This window comes from Manis javanica, chromosome 4 (assembly GCF_040802235.1).
Source record: "Manis javanica isolate MJ-LG chromosome 4, MJ_LKY, whole genome shotgun sequence".
NCBI classification, from domain to species: Eukaryota; Metazoa; Chordata; class Mammalia; order Pholidota; family Manidae; genus Manis; species Manis javanica.
The window spans coordinates 142256387-142276114 of NC_133159.1; the positions used below are offsets into that span (position 1 = coordinate 142256387).

Consider the following 19728-nt stretch of genomic DNA (forward strand, 5'->3'; position numbering starts at 1 on the left):
ATGACTACAGTTAGCAACACTTTTCACAAAAGAATGTATACACAGACAGACAAACTGACACAAAGATTTGAGTCATTAATATTCAATTGCCTTCCTTCTTTTTAACCTACTTGACTATAGATACTTTGGAATCTGGAGGGTTTTTAGCTAGTCGAGCAGCACCTATTCTAAAAGGATAATATTGAGCTGCAGTTTCTCCTAAATTCCTTTCTTTTTCTGGAGTTAATCTTTCATCATTAAGAGTGGGGGGCAGAGGCTAGCATCACTCGAGGTTTTGCTACAGAGAGTAGCGGTATCATCCATCTACCGGATGAGGCCACTACTAATGTCAAAGTGTAATGTGCCAAGGGACCATAGTCTTTGCAGGCAACCTTTAATTCTTTTAATAATTGATATGGGATGGGCTCCCAAGAGACGCTTTCATCGTCAAATTCTCCTCCAAAAATAATTAGGTAACACATAAATTCAATGTCTCCTTGTTCTGCTTGCTTTAAGGCAGCCCTTACTCCAGGAGTCTTTTGATCAAATCTGGGGGGAGGAGGCTGGAACGGTGGTGGTCTCTGAGTTTTACTAATAGGAGTAGACTCAGAAGGTCCTACAAAGGGATTCTTGGAGGAAGGATTTGTCCTTAAAGCAGGGGCAACTAATTTAGGTGGATAATCCTTATTATTAAATTTGGCACCTTCCTCCTCCAAACCTGCCTGATCTGTGGGGTCAAGGATGTCATCATCATCTGGAGGAGCTGATGCCAGCATGACTTACATGTTGTTTGTTTCTCCTTTTTGGGAATTAAAGGAGTATCTTCATCACCTTCCCCAAGGGGATCTTCCTTTTTGTCTCTTACTTCATTAGTGCCATAGCCTTTCCTATTGCCTTTTGTTTTCTGCCTGTTGCTTTCCTCTTGAGACTTGAAGTTGGGTGGCCTTTGCAGGAGGGTCTCTACCTGCTGTTTAGGTTCTAAAACCTCCTTGACTAAATTCCACAATGCAAAGGCATCTGTAGGGACGTTCTCAGGTCTGTGGCTGGCATAATGTTCCCTTATATCTTCTCCAACCTTCTGCCAGGTTGCGAGACTCACGGTGCCTTGGTCAGGAAACCGAGGACAACATTTCTGGACAAAATGTAAGAATTTTACTAATTGTCCATTGGTGACTTTTATACCCCTACCTCCAAGCATATGCATTAAAACTTCAATAAAGAGTCCTGTTTCTTTACACTCAGTATGGCCCATTGCTTCTCAACCTATAGTTCTGACCTACACACTATCTCTCACCCTGCCTATCTCTACAGGGGGGGTCTGCAGCACCCTAGTGTGAAATCCTAGCCATCCCGTATTGAGGGAGCTTACCTTTAGGTCCCTGTTTGGGTGCCACCTGCCAGAGTCCAGCTCCGGCAAGTCCAGGAGTCCCTGTCGGCGACTGACAGAATGAATGAGGACACAGACACTAGCAAAGCTGAGCCTGGCCTGTTTTATTGAAATTTAGCAAGGTTTTTTATGTTCTGAGTATAGTTTCACAAAGATTAGATCATTTGATTCTTTCAAAAAAAAAATGTTCACATAAAGGTCAATCTAGAAATTAGATTATTGGCACCTTAGCAATCATTAATTTTTTGCACTTATGCTTGCTTGGCTTCCCTGGCAGTCTTGAAACAAACATGACTTGTTCCCTCACACCTGGTTGGCCTGGGCCCTAATTGCAGTTTCCTTATTATTGATTCTAAAAGAGCCATGGTTACTAGTCATCTGATTAACAAATATAGCTAAGTCTATTTTTCTAGATCTAGAGCATTATGTGCAGATTAAAAAACATCAAAACAGTGTATCATTAAAGCAGTGTAGCAAGACTAAGTTGATTGTTATTGCAGGAACTGAAAACTCTGTACTCTTGGGTAAGTGACCAGTTTCATAAGAGATGAAAGCGTTGCATCTGGGGGGGATGATGTAAGGGGATAATGGCCACTGAATCAGAAGGAATAGGGACCCAGTCGGGCCACTTCTCTTCCTAAGGGGGGAAGCAGGGGCATGTCTGCCTTAGAGTTTCCTTAAACCATTTATAATAATATCTGTGGTAGTTATCTTTTCTATTGGGAGAGTCTCTGTAATCATGCCAGGCCCTTTTACATGCCATCGTTCCTGCTCACCTTCCTTTATCGTTCTATTATTCCCCAGACCCAACAGGTCTAGGAGTCATTTAGAAATTCCTCACTGGGCTGAGTTGGGCAGGGAGAGGAAACTGGAACCTACTCAAACAATTCTTATTTATTATAACCGTTAGGCTGGAGGAAGGAATAACAAGGCCATGCAAACAGAACAGAGAGATGCCATAGGGGGAGAACAGACCAGAGCCCAAGGTCTGTGCCTTATATGGAAAGGGGACAGCTCTTCCTGAATTCCATCCTTCTGATGTGCCAACTAAGACCCGGATGTTAGCCTCCTCCCTCTTGGAAGGAAAAAGTTTCTAGTTGTCTATTATATCACCTTTAGCCAATCATACCTCTCCATGTCCCCTAGGATAGCTTGCCCACCCCTCCCCCTCCTAATCCCTTACAAGCCCCCACCTCCCTGACCAGGTGTGACTTCCCCGGCCTGTAATACCCAGACCACGGAACATCACCCTGGAGTTGCACTCAAATAAACTACCTGGCCCTTTGTTGCCTCTCTTCGCCCGCTTATTTTGGCTAAAATTTATCTTATGATAACTTGATACTTGTTTCCAATATCTTCTCCGCATCCCCCTCCTATTATTTTTTTAAAAAATGTTGAAATAGTAGGTAAAAGTAATAAAGATTACAGTTTCTAATAGAAAGCTGTTTAACACAGTTTACTTTTTCATAAAAGACATTTGAATTGATGTAAAATAAAGATGGAAAGTAGAGTTTAGTACAGTAGGAAAGCAAGGGTAGACTGGCAGATCCATGCCTATAAACTGGGTATTGATCTGAGCGAGACAAGGGCAACAGCCATGGGCACAGAAGATTTCTCTCAAAACTGGGGGGTGAGGTTCTGAGCCTCACCTCTGTTGATCCCTTATTGTTCACTTGATGGCCCCCCTGAGACTGTGCCTGTCTTAGGTTGTTCCTCCCTTGAGGAATCTTACCCATCTCTGGCTAACCAGTCATCTTCCAGGGCCATACAGGGAAATGTAAAGTTGGTAAGTGAGAGAGAAGCAATGTTCTTTGAAAAGGTTAGCTTTTTACTTCTCTGCAGATTTATGCCCCATGGCTTCTATGCCCAGCAGTTATCTTGAGGTATCTTTACCACCTGGAAGAATTAGGGGGGTCTTGCCTCTAACATTTCTCCCAAAGTATTTTAAATTTGGTTTTCTAATTTAGATGTATAAGTGACCAATAATAACATTTCCAAACACCATAATAATAAGAGATAGCAGGGTTGTTCCTCTAAGAAGTCTGCTTTGCAGTTCCTTCTTTCCGGGCGTCTGAGCTGTGCCGTCAGACAGGTGGTTCGGACTGGCTCCCAACACTCACCATACACCAGGCCTTTGAATTTGACTCAATAACCACAAACTTGAGAAACCTAAGTATATGTTTACTATCCTCCTAGTAGTAACTGGGTAAAATTGCAGGCACAGTGATAAAAGAAATAATCAACTGTGGTGCTCACCTTCAAACCCAAACCTGGGAAGAAAAAGAGAATCAGATGCCTCAGGACCAGACAGATAATACAAGTAAGTGAAACAGGCCACCTGAGAGAGTACAAGTCTTGTCAAAAAAGGCAACTCCTAGTTTCAATGGATTGCCCTCTTTTGAAAATGCAAATCAGAGTTGCCTCATCTTCTGATTGCTCAGGAGAAGCCAGAAATCCTGGTTTTAATGTGAAACCTCCTGATTCTTAGATGGTGGCTCAATTTTCTTGAAAATACTAGGTGAGCTAAATAAAGCTTCCAATCCACCAGCTTTCAAAGCTCTGCTGCACAAGTGGTAAATGTCATCTTCCCCAACTGTGGTATTAGACTGCCACTCACCAGCCACCAATTGCAACTACAACAGAGACACAACTGATGGGGCCCTCCCATTTTACTGTGCACATACAGCTGGACTGGGAGAACTAACTCTACGGGAAAAAGTGGAAGGCTCAGTGGAGCCACTGAGGATGGCAGCAGGCTGGCCCTCATGGTCAGCTGCTGGCCAGCAGGCACTAAATGGCTGACTGCTCCTGCAGGAAACCTTCAGGGACTGGGAGGCCTTTATCTGGCTCAGAAGCCAGGGCTGCTTCTCGAAGGACTTCCAAGTGTTCCTCAGCAGCTGACAGTGACTGGTCAATCCAATCCAGGCCCCCAGTGAGGTGGCAGGCATTCCTGGTTACCAGCACCAGATGACTGACAGACAAGAGCAGGGCAGTTGTCCTAGGAAAAAAACAACAGGATCAGATTCACTAGGAAATGAGGGACATTGCACCAACACCCAAATGGGTAGATTTTAGTGTACTCCAAACTGGAGTCCCTTCCCTAGAAGGTTGGTGAGTATATAATTTAAAGATGGTTCCACACTCAAATAAGTTTGAACGGCTAGGTTACACAAGGTGAAAGCCCTTCTCAGAGCCTCGGGTGTGCAAGATGAAGCCTAACGGGAAAATACAATATGCTGACTCACTATCTTATTTAAGACTGAGGAACCCATGTTCTGCAGCACACCTATGAACATCTCTCAGAAGAGTGTTTTGTGGGACAGTTTGGATATAGCCAGTTGGAGGAGCACATCCCCACAGGATGCCCACAAAGACAGGATATACATACCCCCACCTTGAGCATCCCTTATTGAATCTCGATCAGTAAGGCCCAGAGCTACTTTATCCCACTCTAAAAAAATTTTAATTGAAAACCAAATTGAGGAGGAGGATTCTTTTCAATATTGAAAGATTCACTGTAGAATATATTTTATACAGTGAGGGTGCCTGATGCATTTGGCAACATATTGCTGATTACTAGCCCGCAGACACAGCTGGGCAGCAACAAGAGTGGGGCAGAGAAACCAACTGAAGAGCCGTGACCCACCGCCTTTCTGGCAATCATTACACAGCACGTCTACGAAGCAGTCATATAACCCTAAGAGACCAAAGTATCTGGATTTTTTTAAATGGGGTCGCATCTGGTAGAGAAACATAATTTCAAAAGGCTAAGTATGCCCTGCATACCAGGGAGGATCATGAGAGAGGGTTCCTGGGTGTGCCCCGTGGAAGGCAAACACAGCCAACTGGCCCATCCCTTGCATCCTCCTTGCCCTGTTCACCACCCACTCCACCCACCCACTGGGCAGCACTCTCAGCAAAGGCATATCTACTTCAGAATCCAAAGAGCAGACAGCAATGAGGGACATGGGAAGGAGGGAAGGTGCAGAGAGAACTTAGCATGGCCGGCTGTTTAGTCATAAAAATTCAAAATCTAAGACTGGCTCTCCCTTATCCCAGGTTTCAGAAAGAGCACTGACCTCTATCACCCAGCCAGGCTCAGCTTACTGGTTGGGGACCATTCACACTGCAGGGAATGGTACCGAAAGTCCAGGCGGCCTCAGGAATCCAGCCAGACAGCCCTCTCTCCCCAACAACCCGGACAGCTGACCTCAGAGAGCTAATAAAACAGGGCACTTCCAGCAGGAAAAGGAGCGTGCCCATGAGCTCCGTGCCCCGCCTCACCGTGCATCCAGGAGCTTGGGGTCCAACGGAGGGTACATTGATTTCACAACATCGTCCACTCTGAGGGAAGGCAAACAGTGGTCAGTATTTCACTTTGCTTATCTCCTTCCTTACTTTCCACCTCTCTTGATCCCAATTCTTCTCCTTTGATTTTCAAGCCCAGCCTTTAGGGCTTCCTCAGCTCATGGTTTTTGCACTCTCAAACTTAAACAGAAAGACTTCAGGTTCAGCTTAGAGAATATTTTACTTTCTGGTTTTGTTTGCATTCCAGGGATTTAAAGCATGTTAAGTTTATGCATCTGGAATGATGTTCAAGATGTATTACTAAATTAAAAAGGCAAATTGCCAAACTATATAAAATTTGATTGACTATTTGCATAAAAATAGACAAAAGCTGTGAAACGCAGGGGGAAATGTCTGGAGGATTCCTCACCATTTAATTCCAGGTTACCTTCAGGAATTGGGAGGGGGTAAAACTAGGGGTTCTTTCATTTTCCATGATAATCTATTTCTGCAATGCTTTAACTTTTAAAAGATTTATTACTATTGTGTTCATAAAAAAAAACAACCTATAGTTAAAGGTAATTATATAGAATAGTAAAAAAAAAAAAAACAACCCACAAGGTTAATTTGGGTTCAAACCGCTCCACTGGATTTCTTTCCACTGGCACAGTTGATGGTTACTTTTTTAAAATCAAATTCAGAGAGGAACTACCATTCATTCTGATTTGCATTGTTCAAGATTTTCATCCAAATCCTTGCTCCTGGACCACTGGATAGTAAGGAAGAAAAAATAATAACAAATTGTTTGATTTCTAAGAGCACCTGAAAACAGACGCCCTTAAACATGGTTGGTTTTGTGTCAAGGCGGAGGGGCTGGTGAGGAGATGCAGAGGCAGGGCCACTCGCAGCATGTGTCTTAGCTGCCCCCTTTCTCTATAGTGCCCTGAAGCTGGAGCCGCTCTCCTTGAAACTAATATGCTATTAACACACTGTGGAATAAATGGAGCAAGAAAAACAATGGGGACCAAAAACAGCCAGAAGGAGAAAGAAGCGTGAGGGCAAAAAGACAAAGTGAGGGCCCTGATGGTATTACAGCAGGGAACATTCTGGAAGTAGTGCGAGGTGCTCTATAGGGCAAGCCAGTGAGCTTCAGGCTAGGTCCACCCTCCGAGCAATGCCACACTGTCACTCCAGCAGCAGTGGTAATGCTTATCACCCAGGACTTCACTCATCCTCAGAAAACTCGATCTCTCCCCTCCTCTGACCCCTCATGCCATAACCTGGTATCCCACAAGTAATGCAGACTCTACCCATAAAGGGTGGTCAGGGGAATGTGTGGTGCTTGCCCAGAGCCTGGGTTGGAGGGGCTTCAGGCCAGGGGCCAATCTAGGCTGACACACCCCTGGGACAGCTCCAGAGAAAGCCAAGAACTGTTCTGAGCTGAGTCCCTCCCCTGGATTATCTCCCTCCCACTGTATCAACTCACTGAACTCCCTGGACAGTGTTCAAGTGCACCAACTCTTTCATATTCCCTCAGAGGGCTGGTTCCTCGTGATCTATCCAATGGCATGGTAACCAGGAAGGTGAGGGCCCCTGGAACTCACAGCAGGTGCCACCATATTTCAGCCAGGAATATGGAGGCACCCTCCCTGTAGGCCACATGCCAAAATAAACATCCTGGACTAGGACAACTCCCAGTTTGGGCACATCCACATGCCAGCCACCAGATGGCAGCACAAACTCAGTACCACCCTTCTCTCTAAGAAAAGGGCTTTATTTTTCTTCACAAAATCAAGCCCAAAGGAGGGGGCGTAGCTGTTGACTGCAGTCCTGCTGGTTGCCTCCCACACCGAATTTTGCAGACAGCCTGGAATTTGGGAGATCTGAATGATAGATGGCTTTACCTCCCACCTAGTCCTGGAGCTGCTGGCTCAGCCATGGATGGGGCAGCGGCTGACCACCATGCAGGGCTAAGGACCAGGTCCCCCAAACTCGTCTCCAGTACAGATAGGGCTGGGACGGGCATGAACAAGAAGTCACTGCAGATAGGGTACGGGCACCAGTGGGGAATGTGCTCACTGGCCCAGAGCCTGGGAAGGAAAGCAGCCCCAGCTGGTGTGCAGCAGCCAGTGGAATCTGCAGAATAGCTGAGTCAGCACTAGTCATCTGCTAAAATTTCCCAGGAAAAACCTTCCTTCCTTCAGGAGAGGTGCATGCTGCACTGTGGGGGCAGCTTTGTGAGATCACCCCTTAGGCTGAAAGTCTCTCAGCCTCCAAGACTTCCTGAATGCTCTCCAAATGTCTGGGACATAAATAACTCAAGTTGCCTGTGCAGTTTCTTGGAAGAGGCTGCGCCTGCCTGCCATCGCCATGTCCAGCCCCTCCCTTTCCCCCATGGCGTGTGGGGACCTCAAGGTCCCAGCGGCTCACCTGGGGCTGATCCGCTTGGCCACCACAATGATGTCACTGACGCTGGCTGAAGTCTTCATCTTGGCCCCCGAGCCCATGGTCATGGCAACAAGTTTTTCTGTCAGAGTATGACAAATCTAAGGCAGCAGAGAGGGACAGGTGATGAGGGGTGACCTAGCTCCCCCAAGGGTTTCTGCCACCCCCACAAAGACAAATGTGGCCCTCGCCTTGGGCCTCATCCCACAGCTGGGCCCCCTAACCTAACATTGAAGTGAAAAACACACAGATGAGAGGCAACGGGGTGGAAGGGGCAAAAGCCGAGAACATGGCTAACGGAGGAGGGAGGGGCAGGAACCTCAGCTCAGAGAAGTCTAAACTGAAATAATCTGTCTAGGAGAAATCATGTGCTCTAATCTCACCTCCTGGCTTAGGGGGGGAACCCCATTTTCTCTTTTTTCACCTCATGGCTTAGTCTTCTGAAAGGATAAATATGTCTACCAGGGGAGACCTCAGAAACACGGCTGGACAAAGAGCAACTGTTCCCTATATGCACATCCTCCAGTTTCCTATGAGGACTTACTTTAGCAATTTTCTAGGGTCATGTATTAGCAAGTGTGTCCAGATGATGATGAAAAGGCCTTGGGAAAAAGCAGGAAAAAGGCAAGACTGTGACACGTGGCCTTTCTCATCAACCACTAGCAGTGCAGCCACCTGCAAGTCTGTCCCGCTTTGTTCCCCCTGCCATGCCTCCCCAGCCTCAGAACCTGGCTGGGCTTCTGTCACTGGGAAATAAGTTCCATTACCTGAATTATACTTGGGGCTAGAACAGAGGGGGCAAGAAAGCAGCCCAGGAGAGAGGCCAGGCCCCTCCCTTAGGCCTCTATCACCGGACTCCAGGGCAGGAGGCCAAGCAAAAAGCCTTAAGATTCCAAGAGAAAGGTTAGAGCCTCCTCTGTGATCTGACCACTGATTCCAATTCAGCTAAGACTCTTTCCCTAAGACTTATTTATCCCCTTCAGGTGTCATTAATCCTTATTTTCTAATAGGCAAGGGAAGGAGACCCAAACCTAGTGCCAGGACACACCCTGGCTGGGAGAAGGGAGATGTGATATGGTGTTATTGCTCTAGTCATTAAACCTATCTGTCTCTACAACCACATCTACACCCAAAGAGCTTTTGGAATTCAATAATAAAGCCGAGACTTTGTGACAACAACTCCTACCAGGCATTTCTTTGTCCCCCAAGACAGGCAGCTGAGGAAGAGGTAGGGTGAAAGCCCTTTTAATATCGTATACTGAATGACACTAAAGAAAAGATAAAGCTGCCTTTTTTGAAATTTTGAATAATTACTAGACAAAGAGATAAATGTGTGGTCCCCAGGTTACTGGAATGAAGAAACCAACAATATTGGCAATTGGCCTTTTCAATATTATTACTCTTTTTTGGGGAAAGAATTGAAAAACAAATGCTGAAACAAAATTTCCCAAAATGCAGATGGGATGAAATTTTCCAACCAGTTCTAGAGGCTGCAGGCAGTAAAAGAATAAAATCTGCCTTCAAGCTGAAGGACTGGTGGGCTGGGTTTTTCAACATTGATTGTCCCATTTGGCTGATTACTGCCACAGCCAAAGAGGGCTGGTGAAGGAACTTTCTAGTAATTGGAGAAGTCCAGATATAGAACTCAGCTGTTGGAAAGGGTTCTGAGTTCTCTGTTAATGAAAGGAAGTGTCCAGGAGAAGCTGGGAAGCCCCATGTCCCCCTCAGCAGCTACAGACTCAGGCACACAGCTTTCTCCAGAGTTGGTGACACTGTGGCTACTGACTACCTATGCAGTCTTTCTGCAGGTCATTGTGTTATGAGGACCAGGTGAAATAAAGCCTCTGAAAGGGCCTGAGGAATCCTAAAGTGTTACAGACCACCCAGTAGGAGTGGAAGCAAACAGGAGAAACGCCAGTGTCAGGCAGGTTAGAAAAGGCCTCTGGCTTGTTCAGTGCCCTTCCCAGGGTCCCTTTCTACTCGAACAGTCTGTGCTTTGATGAACCCCCATCCCACCTTTATCTTCAGGGAGTATTACCTTCAAGATGGCAATGCAGTGGGACATAAGACCCCTGGGGAGACAAGAAGAATTTGTCAGTGCCTCTCTGTAAGGCCCACCTCCCTGCAGCCACCACCTCTGCTCATCTAACTCTGAAACAGCCGGACACCACTTGGGAGCAGGAACAACTCCATTTAAAATGAGCGGGTCCACAAGCTACATGAGGAAGCGCCTTTCTTCCTTACCCTTACCCCTTGGCCACCCAACCTACTCTTCCAGTTGGGGCTGCTGTCCACCCACCAACAATGCTCTTATAACCCTGGATTCTGACACTGGTCCTCCATGCGGTGTATCCTTCCTCTCTTGCTCAGCCTGGAGAACACCTCACCTTTCAAGACCCAAGTAAGTTGAAAGGCATCTACTTTGTGATAGTCTTTGTGAACTCTGCCTCCACCTCCCCACCCCAAGCAACTCTAGACGCTGCCTCCTCTGGGTGCCCACTGCACTGTGCATAGAGACCCCCTCCCTATTGTTCCTGTAATGCTGTGTTTAGTAGAATTCTGTCTCTCCCACTAGTTTAGTATTTGTAGCGCCTGGGCCAGTGCTCCGCACATAATGCCCCATAAACGTCTGCCCCATGACTGATGAGAGAACCAAGTGGCATACACCTCTCCACATGTAGGGGCTCCCACTGGGTGGAGAGATCCCTGAGGGATGCTGAAGACAGAGTCTCCATCCCCGGATGTCTAATTCATGGGTGCCCCAAGGATAACCCAAGCACATTTACGTTTGCCATCTATCTGTGAGCCTCAGTGTTCAGGTCTACAATTGGGGGCAAGGACAAACTGGCATGTCATATTCGACTACCCCTGCTCCACGATGTGGGCTAGGGAAAGAACAGCAAGTGACACAGTGCTCCTGGGTGCTTGGTCAATTGCTCTGCAAAGGAAGCCAGCAGAGGGCACCCAGAAGCCCCATTTGCCCTCCCCAGGGGGCTGTAGGGAAACAAATGATCCCCAAGGCCTTACGAGGCATCTTCAATCCAGTCTTCATTCTCCAGAATCGCCTCAATGTGGGGGTTAGTGATGACGACATCATCCAGTTCTAACTCTGAGGGCTCAGACTGGGTCTCCATGGCGCCAATGAGGTCCACGATGGGCCTGGAAGGAAAAGCCCAGGCAAGTGGTTCCATGATGGGTGACTGCTGCTGGCCCTGTCCTCACGGAGGCCCACATGTCCCCCAGAAGGATGAGTGAGTATTAAGCAAAGCAGGGAATTGTCCTTGATCCAAACCTAACCCAAGCAGAACTGAACTGTGGACAGAGCATGTGGCTAGACAGTGAGTCAAGGAGGCAGGCTGGACACACTAAAACAAAACAAAAGAAAAACAGGGTGAGATGAGCCACTCAGAGAAAGAGCAGGGCTACAACCAAGACGTGTGAGACAGGCCTGCTCCTTCAGGACAAAACTATATCCTGTCTTGTTTTCTCTTCAAGCCTACCTGTTACAGAGAAGCTCAAGCTCCTATTACCCAGATCTACCTGTACCCCATCCTCAGTCGGCAGAATCACTCTAGAGAAGCACCTTGTCCACCCACACAATCCCACCCCCTCCGAGCTACACTGGAGAAGTGGGAGAAGTAACACCCTCTAGTTTACAACAGGGTTCTTTCAAACTTGAAATGCCACAGCATTCTTTTCAATAGCAGAGCTTTCCTGGATCCTGTAAATGGGCATTTTCTGATTATTAACCACTTGACAGAGATGCTGCTAGGGTTCAGATAGAGGGGGAAGAGAAACTAAGGGTTAGTTGCACTGGTCCCTTAAGGATCTGTCAATTAAAGCATCCCTAATCTGAAAATAGATCTTGCTTATAAAATGTATTGCCCATAAAATGCATCAAGAAGAAATCTGAGCAAAGAGAGAGACAGTTGTATACTAGGATTTCACAAAACTGAGTGTCTGGAGCTTAGGTGTGTGGCTGGAGTGCTGGGCATCAGATTTCTGTCCCTATGAGCTTGGTTGGAAAAGGGTTTTGGCTTATCCAGATCTAAGTGAGGTGGCCAGTTGGGGACATACGGCCACACCTTTATGCTAGATGAACATGGTCAGCCACTTTGTCGTTAGCTCAGGGACAGTCAGAGGACACTCAGGATATTGGGGGCTTAAGTAACATTTTTAGCTCTGAGGTCTTTATTGGGAAGAAATCCTTCAGGTATTATTTCAGAGACTCAAAACACTGAACTAGAGTTGCCCCAACTTGTGTCCCTCTCTTTTCCTTTTGTTGGAACCCCCCAGCACAACTTCCCCATGTCACCCCACTCCCAGCCCCTCTCCCCCTGCTCCCCTTATCCAGGGTGCACCCACCTGGAATCATAGCGCTGCAGCAGGTCCCGGGGCCGGCAATAGCGCTGCCTGCACACTACCACCAAGGCTGCGAGCGAGGCCAGAAAGATGGTGGCCAGCACACCTATGGCGACAATCACCACAGTCTCCATGCTTCTGGTGGATCCTCCAGTGGGTTAAAGCTTGGAAGACACAAGGGCAGAGCAGGTCTGCTAAAGATGAGCCCAAAGACAGCGGGGGATGGGGAGACTAGGCTCCCCCAAGTCCTACAGAGACCTGAGGGCTGAGCACGATCAAGATGCACTCTATGTCATGCCCCAAATCTGCCTTTTCCTTTAAAAGAGTTTGCCACCAGTTGGACCAGGATGGCCTTTAGAACGTGGAACAAAAGGAAACATTTTAACTAGCACTGTTTTTTCACTTCTACACAAATGCATGAAAGAATATCCATCCACCTAAGGGTGAGACTATACTTAACTGAGGGTCGCCTCTGTGTCATGCACTGTGTGAGTTAACTCTGCGATCAGTCCTGTAATGTAGGTATTAGATTTCCCCATTTTACAGCTGCGAACCCTGAGCTTCAAGGAGGTTAAATAATTTGTCCCAGGTTATGTAGTCAGGAAGCAGAAAGCCAACCACTTAAATGGAGATGGGCATTCACTCCCTTTAGCTTTCTAAGGGGGAAGGAGGGTTCTAAAAGTTCTGGAAAGGTTTTAATCATCAGTTTCAGGGGCGGAAACTTACAGCTGGTGTTAAAGTGCTCCTTGCCTATTGCCTGTTTTCGATCAGGGGTTCTTTCATACCTACTGGAAAAAGTCCTCGGCAGGAGGAACAGGGACACCTCAGAAAAGTACGCATTCACAGTGTTACTTCACCGCAGTCCTCCTGTTTGTGCACCTTTGAGCAAGTGTCCTCCCTTCTCTGGGCTTTAACTTCTCCACCTGCAAAAAGGGTGCTTGAATCTAGGAGCCTCTGTGATCCTGAGACAGTGAAATAGAGTATTGCTTATAACATCTCCAAATAGAGGAAATGATCTATTTGGACTTATTCTATGCTCCATGTCTTAGATGGTACAAATGCTCCCAGACATTGTTCAGTATGTATTGGTCATCTACTATGCACCAAGCCCTGGGCTGGAATCTGGAGACTGGAGATAAGTAAGACATGGACCCCAAGACTTGAGGATCTGGGGAAGAGGAAACCAAGCAGTCAAATGTTTGCTGTTTGCTTATTTTCTATTTCCCCAACCCCTCAATCCCATGTGCCTGTACCACACTTCAACCATTTCAAGTCCACATGCCTGGGCCACATGCATAAGTACACAGAAAAGAAAGTGACTATGCTTGCATGACATTTTCTGGGAAGCCTTCTTCACAGGGGAGGGGATGCTTGAGCTGGGCTTTGAAGGATGACTAGGAGTTTGCCAAGTAGACAAGGTGGATGGCTTGAGGTGCCAAGGAGGCCTTTCCTCAGAGGTCTCAGAGCTGATATCCCACCCGAACTCACTTGGATACAAGGGTGAGAAGGATGTGGTGTTGCCTTTCATCTGTCTCTCTGCCTCTGGGAACAGAGAGCCCCGGGTAATTCTAAAGGTCTGCCTCGATTTCTCTACATGTGTGTTTCTCTATACAGTCCCTTCTGAAGAGCTACTTCCTTTAGCCCTTTTTCTTTCCTACCTCTTTCTCCACTTCTTTCTCTCCCTGCTCTTTCCTCTCCAGGCTTGTTTCCCCCCACCCCTCTGGTCTCTCCTCTTCCTGGCGTTTCCCTTCCCCGCCCCCCTGCCCTCGGACTCCGAGACCAACCGCTTTGTTCCTTCTCTCTTTCTGTGCGTTTTGAGCGTGTTTCCCTGAGTGCGTGTGGGCTTTCTCTGAGTTTCTTCTGTCTCTATGATTTGTCTGTAAGAGCGTTTCTTTGTTGTGTTTTTCTTTTTCTTTCCTTATTCTGTGTATGTTTCTGGATGAGTTTTTCTCTCTCTTTGCACAAATTTGGGGAGGTCGGGCTCTTCGTCTCTGTCTCCTCTCCGTCGGTTAGGTTCTAAATCCACAGGGATAACACAGACCCAAGCTGCTACCTCCTCCCCCAGCCCTCCGCCCAGAACGCCCACCCTGGCACCCAGGACAAGCATTCCCGCACCCACGCCACGCGGCGCCGTGTTCGCATGGCTCCGAGCGCGCGGCTCCGACTTTTCCCGACTGTGGGCGCCCCGGCTGTGCCCGTGGGCACCGCGACCCCAACAAAGCGGCCGCCGGGCCGGGCCGGGGTCCCCCTCCCCCAGCGCAGCGGCCGAGCGGCGCCCTCGTCTCCCGCAGCCGCCCGCTGCACAGCGGCTGGGCTGGGGCGCCCTCCCGGAGCCCCCTCCGCGCGCCGGGGCTCACCCACCTCCGGCTGCGGCTCCGCGACCATCCCGGTGGCGCTCCCGCGGCCGGGCCCCCGCGGAAGGCAAAGTCCTCGCGCGGGACGCGGGCGGCTCCAGCGAGCGGGGCATGCCGGGAGGCGGCGGGGCCGTCCCAGGGAATCAAGATAAAGTCCCCAGAGAGGCCAAACCCCCGAGGGGCTGCGGGAGGGGGAGCTGCCGGCCCGGGCTTCCAAATCCCCCGCTGCCAGGCGCCGCCGTCACCGCCAGGCCCCCAGACGGGCCGGGGGTTGGGGCCAGGGAGGCCTGGGCAGCTGGGAGGCAGTCACCCAGCGCCCCAACAGGCGGCCCTCGCGCCCCCGCCGGGGTCAGGCCCTGGCAGGCAGAAGGCGGGGAGGCGGAGGGTCCCTGCCACCCCGCTCAACCCTCATCCAGGCTGGCCGTCTAGTGGGGGCGGCGGAGCACCCATAGATTCCCCAGTGTGACTGGTCTGCCTTGCTGCACACTGTCTGGTTAAATCCTGGCGCTGCCACTGACTAGCTCTGGGCAACTTGCTGCACTTCTCTGTGCTGTGGGCTGTTCATCTGTAAAATGGGACTACTACTTGTAAGCATCCTCCGAGTCAAATGACATGATGTACATAATGCAATTGAGAGAGCCTGGCCCAGGGTAAATGTGAATCAATGATAGCTCTTCTTACGGCCTCACCCACACTGAGCAGACAAGTAGGTCCACCCCTAACAAGTGCCCTGCAAGGGGCAAGAGTAGAAATGCAGGACCCTGACTGGCAGTCCTGCTCCTTCTGTTTTCACTCTGTCCCATATGAAAGGGGGACTCCAGTGCATTCATGGGGACACAGCCCTCACCCTGCAAACAGCCACTCCCAGGCCATGATGCCTCACGACTAAAGATGCCCACACCAAGCAGTGAGATTGCTTTGGAAGTGATGCCGGGGTTCTTGTTCACGAAGCTGAAGAATGAGCTTCACAAACACTCAAGGTAGGAAAGCAAGTACCGGCTTTTAGAGATGAAGTGAGAGGACAGAGCTTCCAGCTCACGCCAGGAGGGGACAAGAGAGTCCATGGTTGGCTCGTTGTCTAGGGGTTTTATGCACGGTTGAGGATTTTCAGGAATGAGGGTAAATGGTTAGGGGTGCAGACTTGTAAGACCGCCTGCCCTGCCCCCAAGGTGGGCTGGGTTGTTGTCTCTTTGCTTGGGTTGTTTATAGTTGAGATTGCTTACCAAAGTAGTCTTTTGCTTAGGTTGCAGATTACTTGATTATCATTAGAGAAGGGAAAATAGCACATAGTTACAATTAAAATAAACTGGGACTTTCAGCAGGATAAGGTAAATTTTACATTGTCATGATGTAATTGATACAATAAAGTGATGGTTTCTGCTGAGATACTTTTCTTTATCTGCAGAACACTCAAACATTCCAGGCCAAGTTGCTCCTGGCCTTTTGAGCTTTAAGCGATTTCGCTGAAGTATGTCTATATTCCTAGTCATGTATACAAATCTTTACCCTAGAGAATTAGTGTGACTCTGACTTTGCATAATGCTTAACACAGAGTTTTGATAGGGACTTCTTTGTATATTGTTACATTGTTCTGACTGTAATTATCTTGTTCTGCTTTTTCTCCGGAGGCCCTCACCCTACTGTGACTACACCCATGGTCCCTGTTTCAGAAGGACGGAGGTCCATGCAGGCCCTGGAAACAGGCTGGAAGCTACTTGGGCAGAGATTTCCAGAGTACAGCGTGCCAGAAACATAGTCTATAGGCATGAGCCTATATAGATGGTCACCCCCTTGGACCTCAAACTCGCAGCCCTGTGAGGAACGCACAGGACCAGAGCAGGGCCAACTAAAGTCTCAGATCCAGGGCAGGGTCCCAGCTGACCAGTCTAATGTAAGTACTGGGGACAAGTACCAAAGTATGCAGACTAGGTCCCTCACAGCTTAATGCTTGCTCTGCAAACTAGTTGCCCCTAGGCCACATCCAGCCCACAGAGGTAGGGGGTGTTTGTTTTTGTTTTCGACTTACAGCTTTTAAAAAATCAAATTAGTTGCCAATATTTTTTTTTTTAATCAGGAATTTCACTTACACCTCTGGATTTCTAGCTTGCCTGGAAAATTCAAATGCAGCCCACGTTCCATTGGTAGAGAAGGTCAGTAGGAGAGAGGCAGCTGCTGTCTCCAGGCTTGATCTCCTGGCCCACCACCTTCCCCCCTGCATACAATGCATGCGCGTGCATTCAAGTCTCACTCTTTTTGTTAAGTGTCTGACCCTGTGAGCAGCTAAGGTTTCCCACTATTGGCACTTGGGAAGCTGGAGATGATTTTATTACCCTCTAAAGTGCTTTCATGGAGAAGCTACAATCTGTGTAAGGAAAATGGGCTTACACAAAGCAGCAAACATCAGAATGAGTGACTGGGGACAGTAAGTGCTTCCATTTCTGGGAGATACTCTAAGAAGAATGGGGCACTATTTTTGTCTTGGGTAGTTTAGACATTGGGTGGCCTTGAGGTAAGAAGCTAAACCACATGATCTCTTGTAGCTCAGGTCTAGGATTTTATGACTCCATAGGAGAGATGTAAAGGAAAGCTTTAACTTTAGGATATTTATAACACAAGTGGTAAAGACAAGGAGAGCAGAATTTATCACTGCCAAAATATGCCTCTTTGGCATAAGGATTACGTTAGGCTGATTATTTTTAAGAAACAGCAGACACTGGAAAAGCTCTGAGAACTGAGTAGAAGTTACTCTTTTGTAAGAGAAGTTCACATTTATAAGGAAAATCTCCATTTGTGTGTCCTCTGTGTACTAGGAAAAGAAGGACTAAATCTCTAGAAATTTATGAATGGAAAAAGCTCCAACCTAAATCTGCATAACAGCCTACCCTTGTTTATTGTGCTTTTCTGGTAACCTCCCACAACTGGCCTCCCTCCTCCAACATCTTTCTTTTGTCTTTAGCTGGAGATGGTATTTAAGGTGATGGCATTGGCCATTTGGGGGAGTTTCTCAGTTTTTCTGGATATCATCCATGTATACAGGAAGTATACATATTATTAAACTTCTGTTTGTTTTTTCCTGTTAATCTTTTTATTGCAGGGCATGTCAGCCAAGAGTCTAGAAGGTTAGGGGGGAAATTACTTTTCCCTTACAAGACCAAAACAAAGAAACGAACATATACATATATATATATATATCTTTAAATACCTAGTTTGACTCTGAGTCCAGACACTTATATAGGCTAGTGAACCGCTGTCCAAGGAGAGGCCAGCTAGAGAGGGGTTTGTGGGCATGGACAAAGACCATAGCAAGCCAGTCTACCTCCAGGAGCAAAAGCCATCAAATTCTCAGAATTTCTGGGGCTGAGGGGAGCGAGAGAGCAGGACCAGGAAGCAGGGAGAGAGGAGAAGGCTTAGAGGAGGCCTGGGAGTTAGCAAGGCATGGCTGCGCCAGGTTCCCCACTGGGAGCAAAGGCCAAGTTTGCATTTCCTCTATATCAAAGCAACTGGAGGAGTGGACATAGAGACCGTAAATGGGGATTTCCCCCGGGGAACACTGGGCATGTGCACCTGGGCAATGGTGGGGGATGGGGGGTGAGGATTATGGAATTCTCTCTTGCTTTCAAGCATTTGGGGAATAATGGGTAGGTATGTATAAGGGGAAATAGCATCCCATATTTTATTTAATACAGAGGAGGTTGGTTCAAAATTGGATTTAATGCACACAGACTAGTGGTTGCCATAGGGGAGATAAGTGGGGGAATAGGTGAAATAGGTGAAGGGGATAAAGAGGTATAAACATCTAATTATAAAATAAATTAGTCACGGGGATAAAAGTACAGCACAGGGAATATAGTCAATGATACTGTAGTATCTTTGTTGACAGATGATAACATGTTTATCATGGTGAACATTTCACAATGTACATAATTGTTGAATCACCATGTTGTACACCTGAAACCAACATAATCCAACATAATGTACATCAACTACACTTCAATTTTAAAAATGGATTTAATGGTACCAATAAAGAAAAGTCATTTGGGTTCAGCTTTAAATCTGACCCTTCAGCATTTCCTCCCTTTAACATTTCATCATGATTGTATTCAACACACTAGCTGCTATTTCTTAGACTTTTTATGTGCCAGGACTGGGCTAAGTACTTTACATAGACTCCATAATTATTACAGTAATCCCTTAAATTTGCGTATGAGGAAACTAAAGCACAAAGAATTAAATATATTTCTATACCTACTAAGTGGTAAAGCTGGGATTTGAATAGAATTGTCTGTCTGAAAGTTGTGCACTGGGCCTAGCCTATAATATGCCTCTGAGGGATCCCACCAGTGATGGGAAGCTTACCACGTCTAATGGAATCTCATTGCCCTTAAGTTTTTTCTTTCTCCTTAAAATTTATCAGATCCACCTTGGTGTAAATATCTAATAATAATTCCTGAAACCAAAGCACTCTACCAGTGTAGGAAACACTTTCATGTACATATTTGATTTGCATTTCAATGCCACCTGTGCCCTGGGCGTTACCATCACCATTTTACAGATGTAGCAGCAGACATGGTCGAGCAATTACCTGACTATGAGTTAGTGCAGACTCTTCACAATACCAGGCTGTCCCTAAATTCAAAGTCAAGTTCAAACTGGGGATTGTGAGATAAGAAAGGGAACAGGGTTAGAGGTGAGTCAGATAGGCTTCTTCTGTTTCTTGACCACCTTAGAAACCATCTTTCTCACCTGCTCTACTCCAGAGTTCATGCCCCGAGGACACACCCTCATTATACCCTTTAGGTGTGAACTTAAAATCTGATTTGCTAACCTCTTAAAATGGAAGATAAACAGCAGGTCCTAGTATAAGCTAATTAGTCAGAAGAGTAAAAAAGTACATTAGGTCATTGCAAAGGGGGT

General features: G+C 47.3%; 1 protein-coding gene and 1 long non-coding RNA gene across 4 annotated transcripts; one reads left to right on the forward strand and one right to left on the reverse strand.

Moving 5' to 3' along the window:
* Positions 1–1449: 1449 nt before the first annotated feature.
* On the reverse strand, positions 1450–14960 carry TMEM98 (transmembrane protein 98). Of its 3 annotated transcripts, none has more exons than XM_037018657.2 (8): positions 14822–14929; positions 13250–13383; positions 12464–12624; positions 11126–11257; positions 10137–10170; positions 8084–8199; positions 5651–5710; positions 1450–4364 (listed from the first exon to the last, which is right to left on the reverse strand). In XM_037018657.2, exons 3-8 carry the CDS (start codon positions 12592–12594, stop codon positions 4157–4159), a joined length of 681 nt encoding a protein of 226 aa, XP_036874552.1. In that variant the 5' UTR covers positions 12595–12624; positions 13250–13383; positions 14822–14929; the 3' UTR covers positions 1450–4156. The 3 variants fall into 3 exon arrangements, with proteins under 3 accessions (XP_036874552.1, XP_036874551.1, XP_036874553.1); XM_037018656.2 differs by having other exon boundaries at positions 13246–13383; XM_037018658.2 differs by lacking the exon at positions 13250–13383 and having other exon boundaries at positions 14822–14960.
* LOC140849078 (uncharacterized) lies at positions 5261–17894 on the forward strand. Its single transcript, XR_012130597.1, has 4 exons — positions 5261–5730; positions 10127–10499; positions 11158–11349; positions 16443–17894. It is a non-coding gene; the product is annotated as an uncharacterized lncRNA (long non-coding RNA).
* Positions 17895–19728: the final 1834 nt, after the last annotated feature.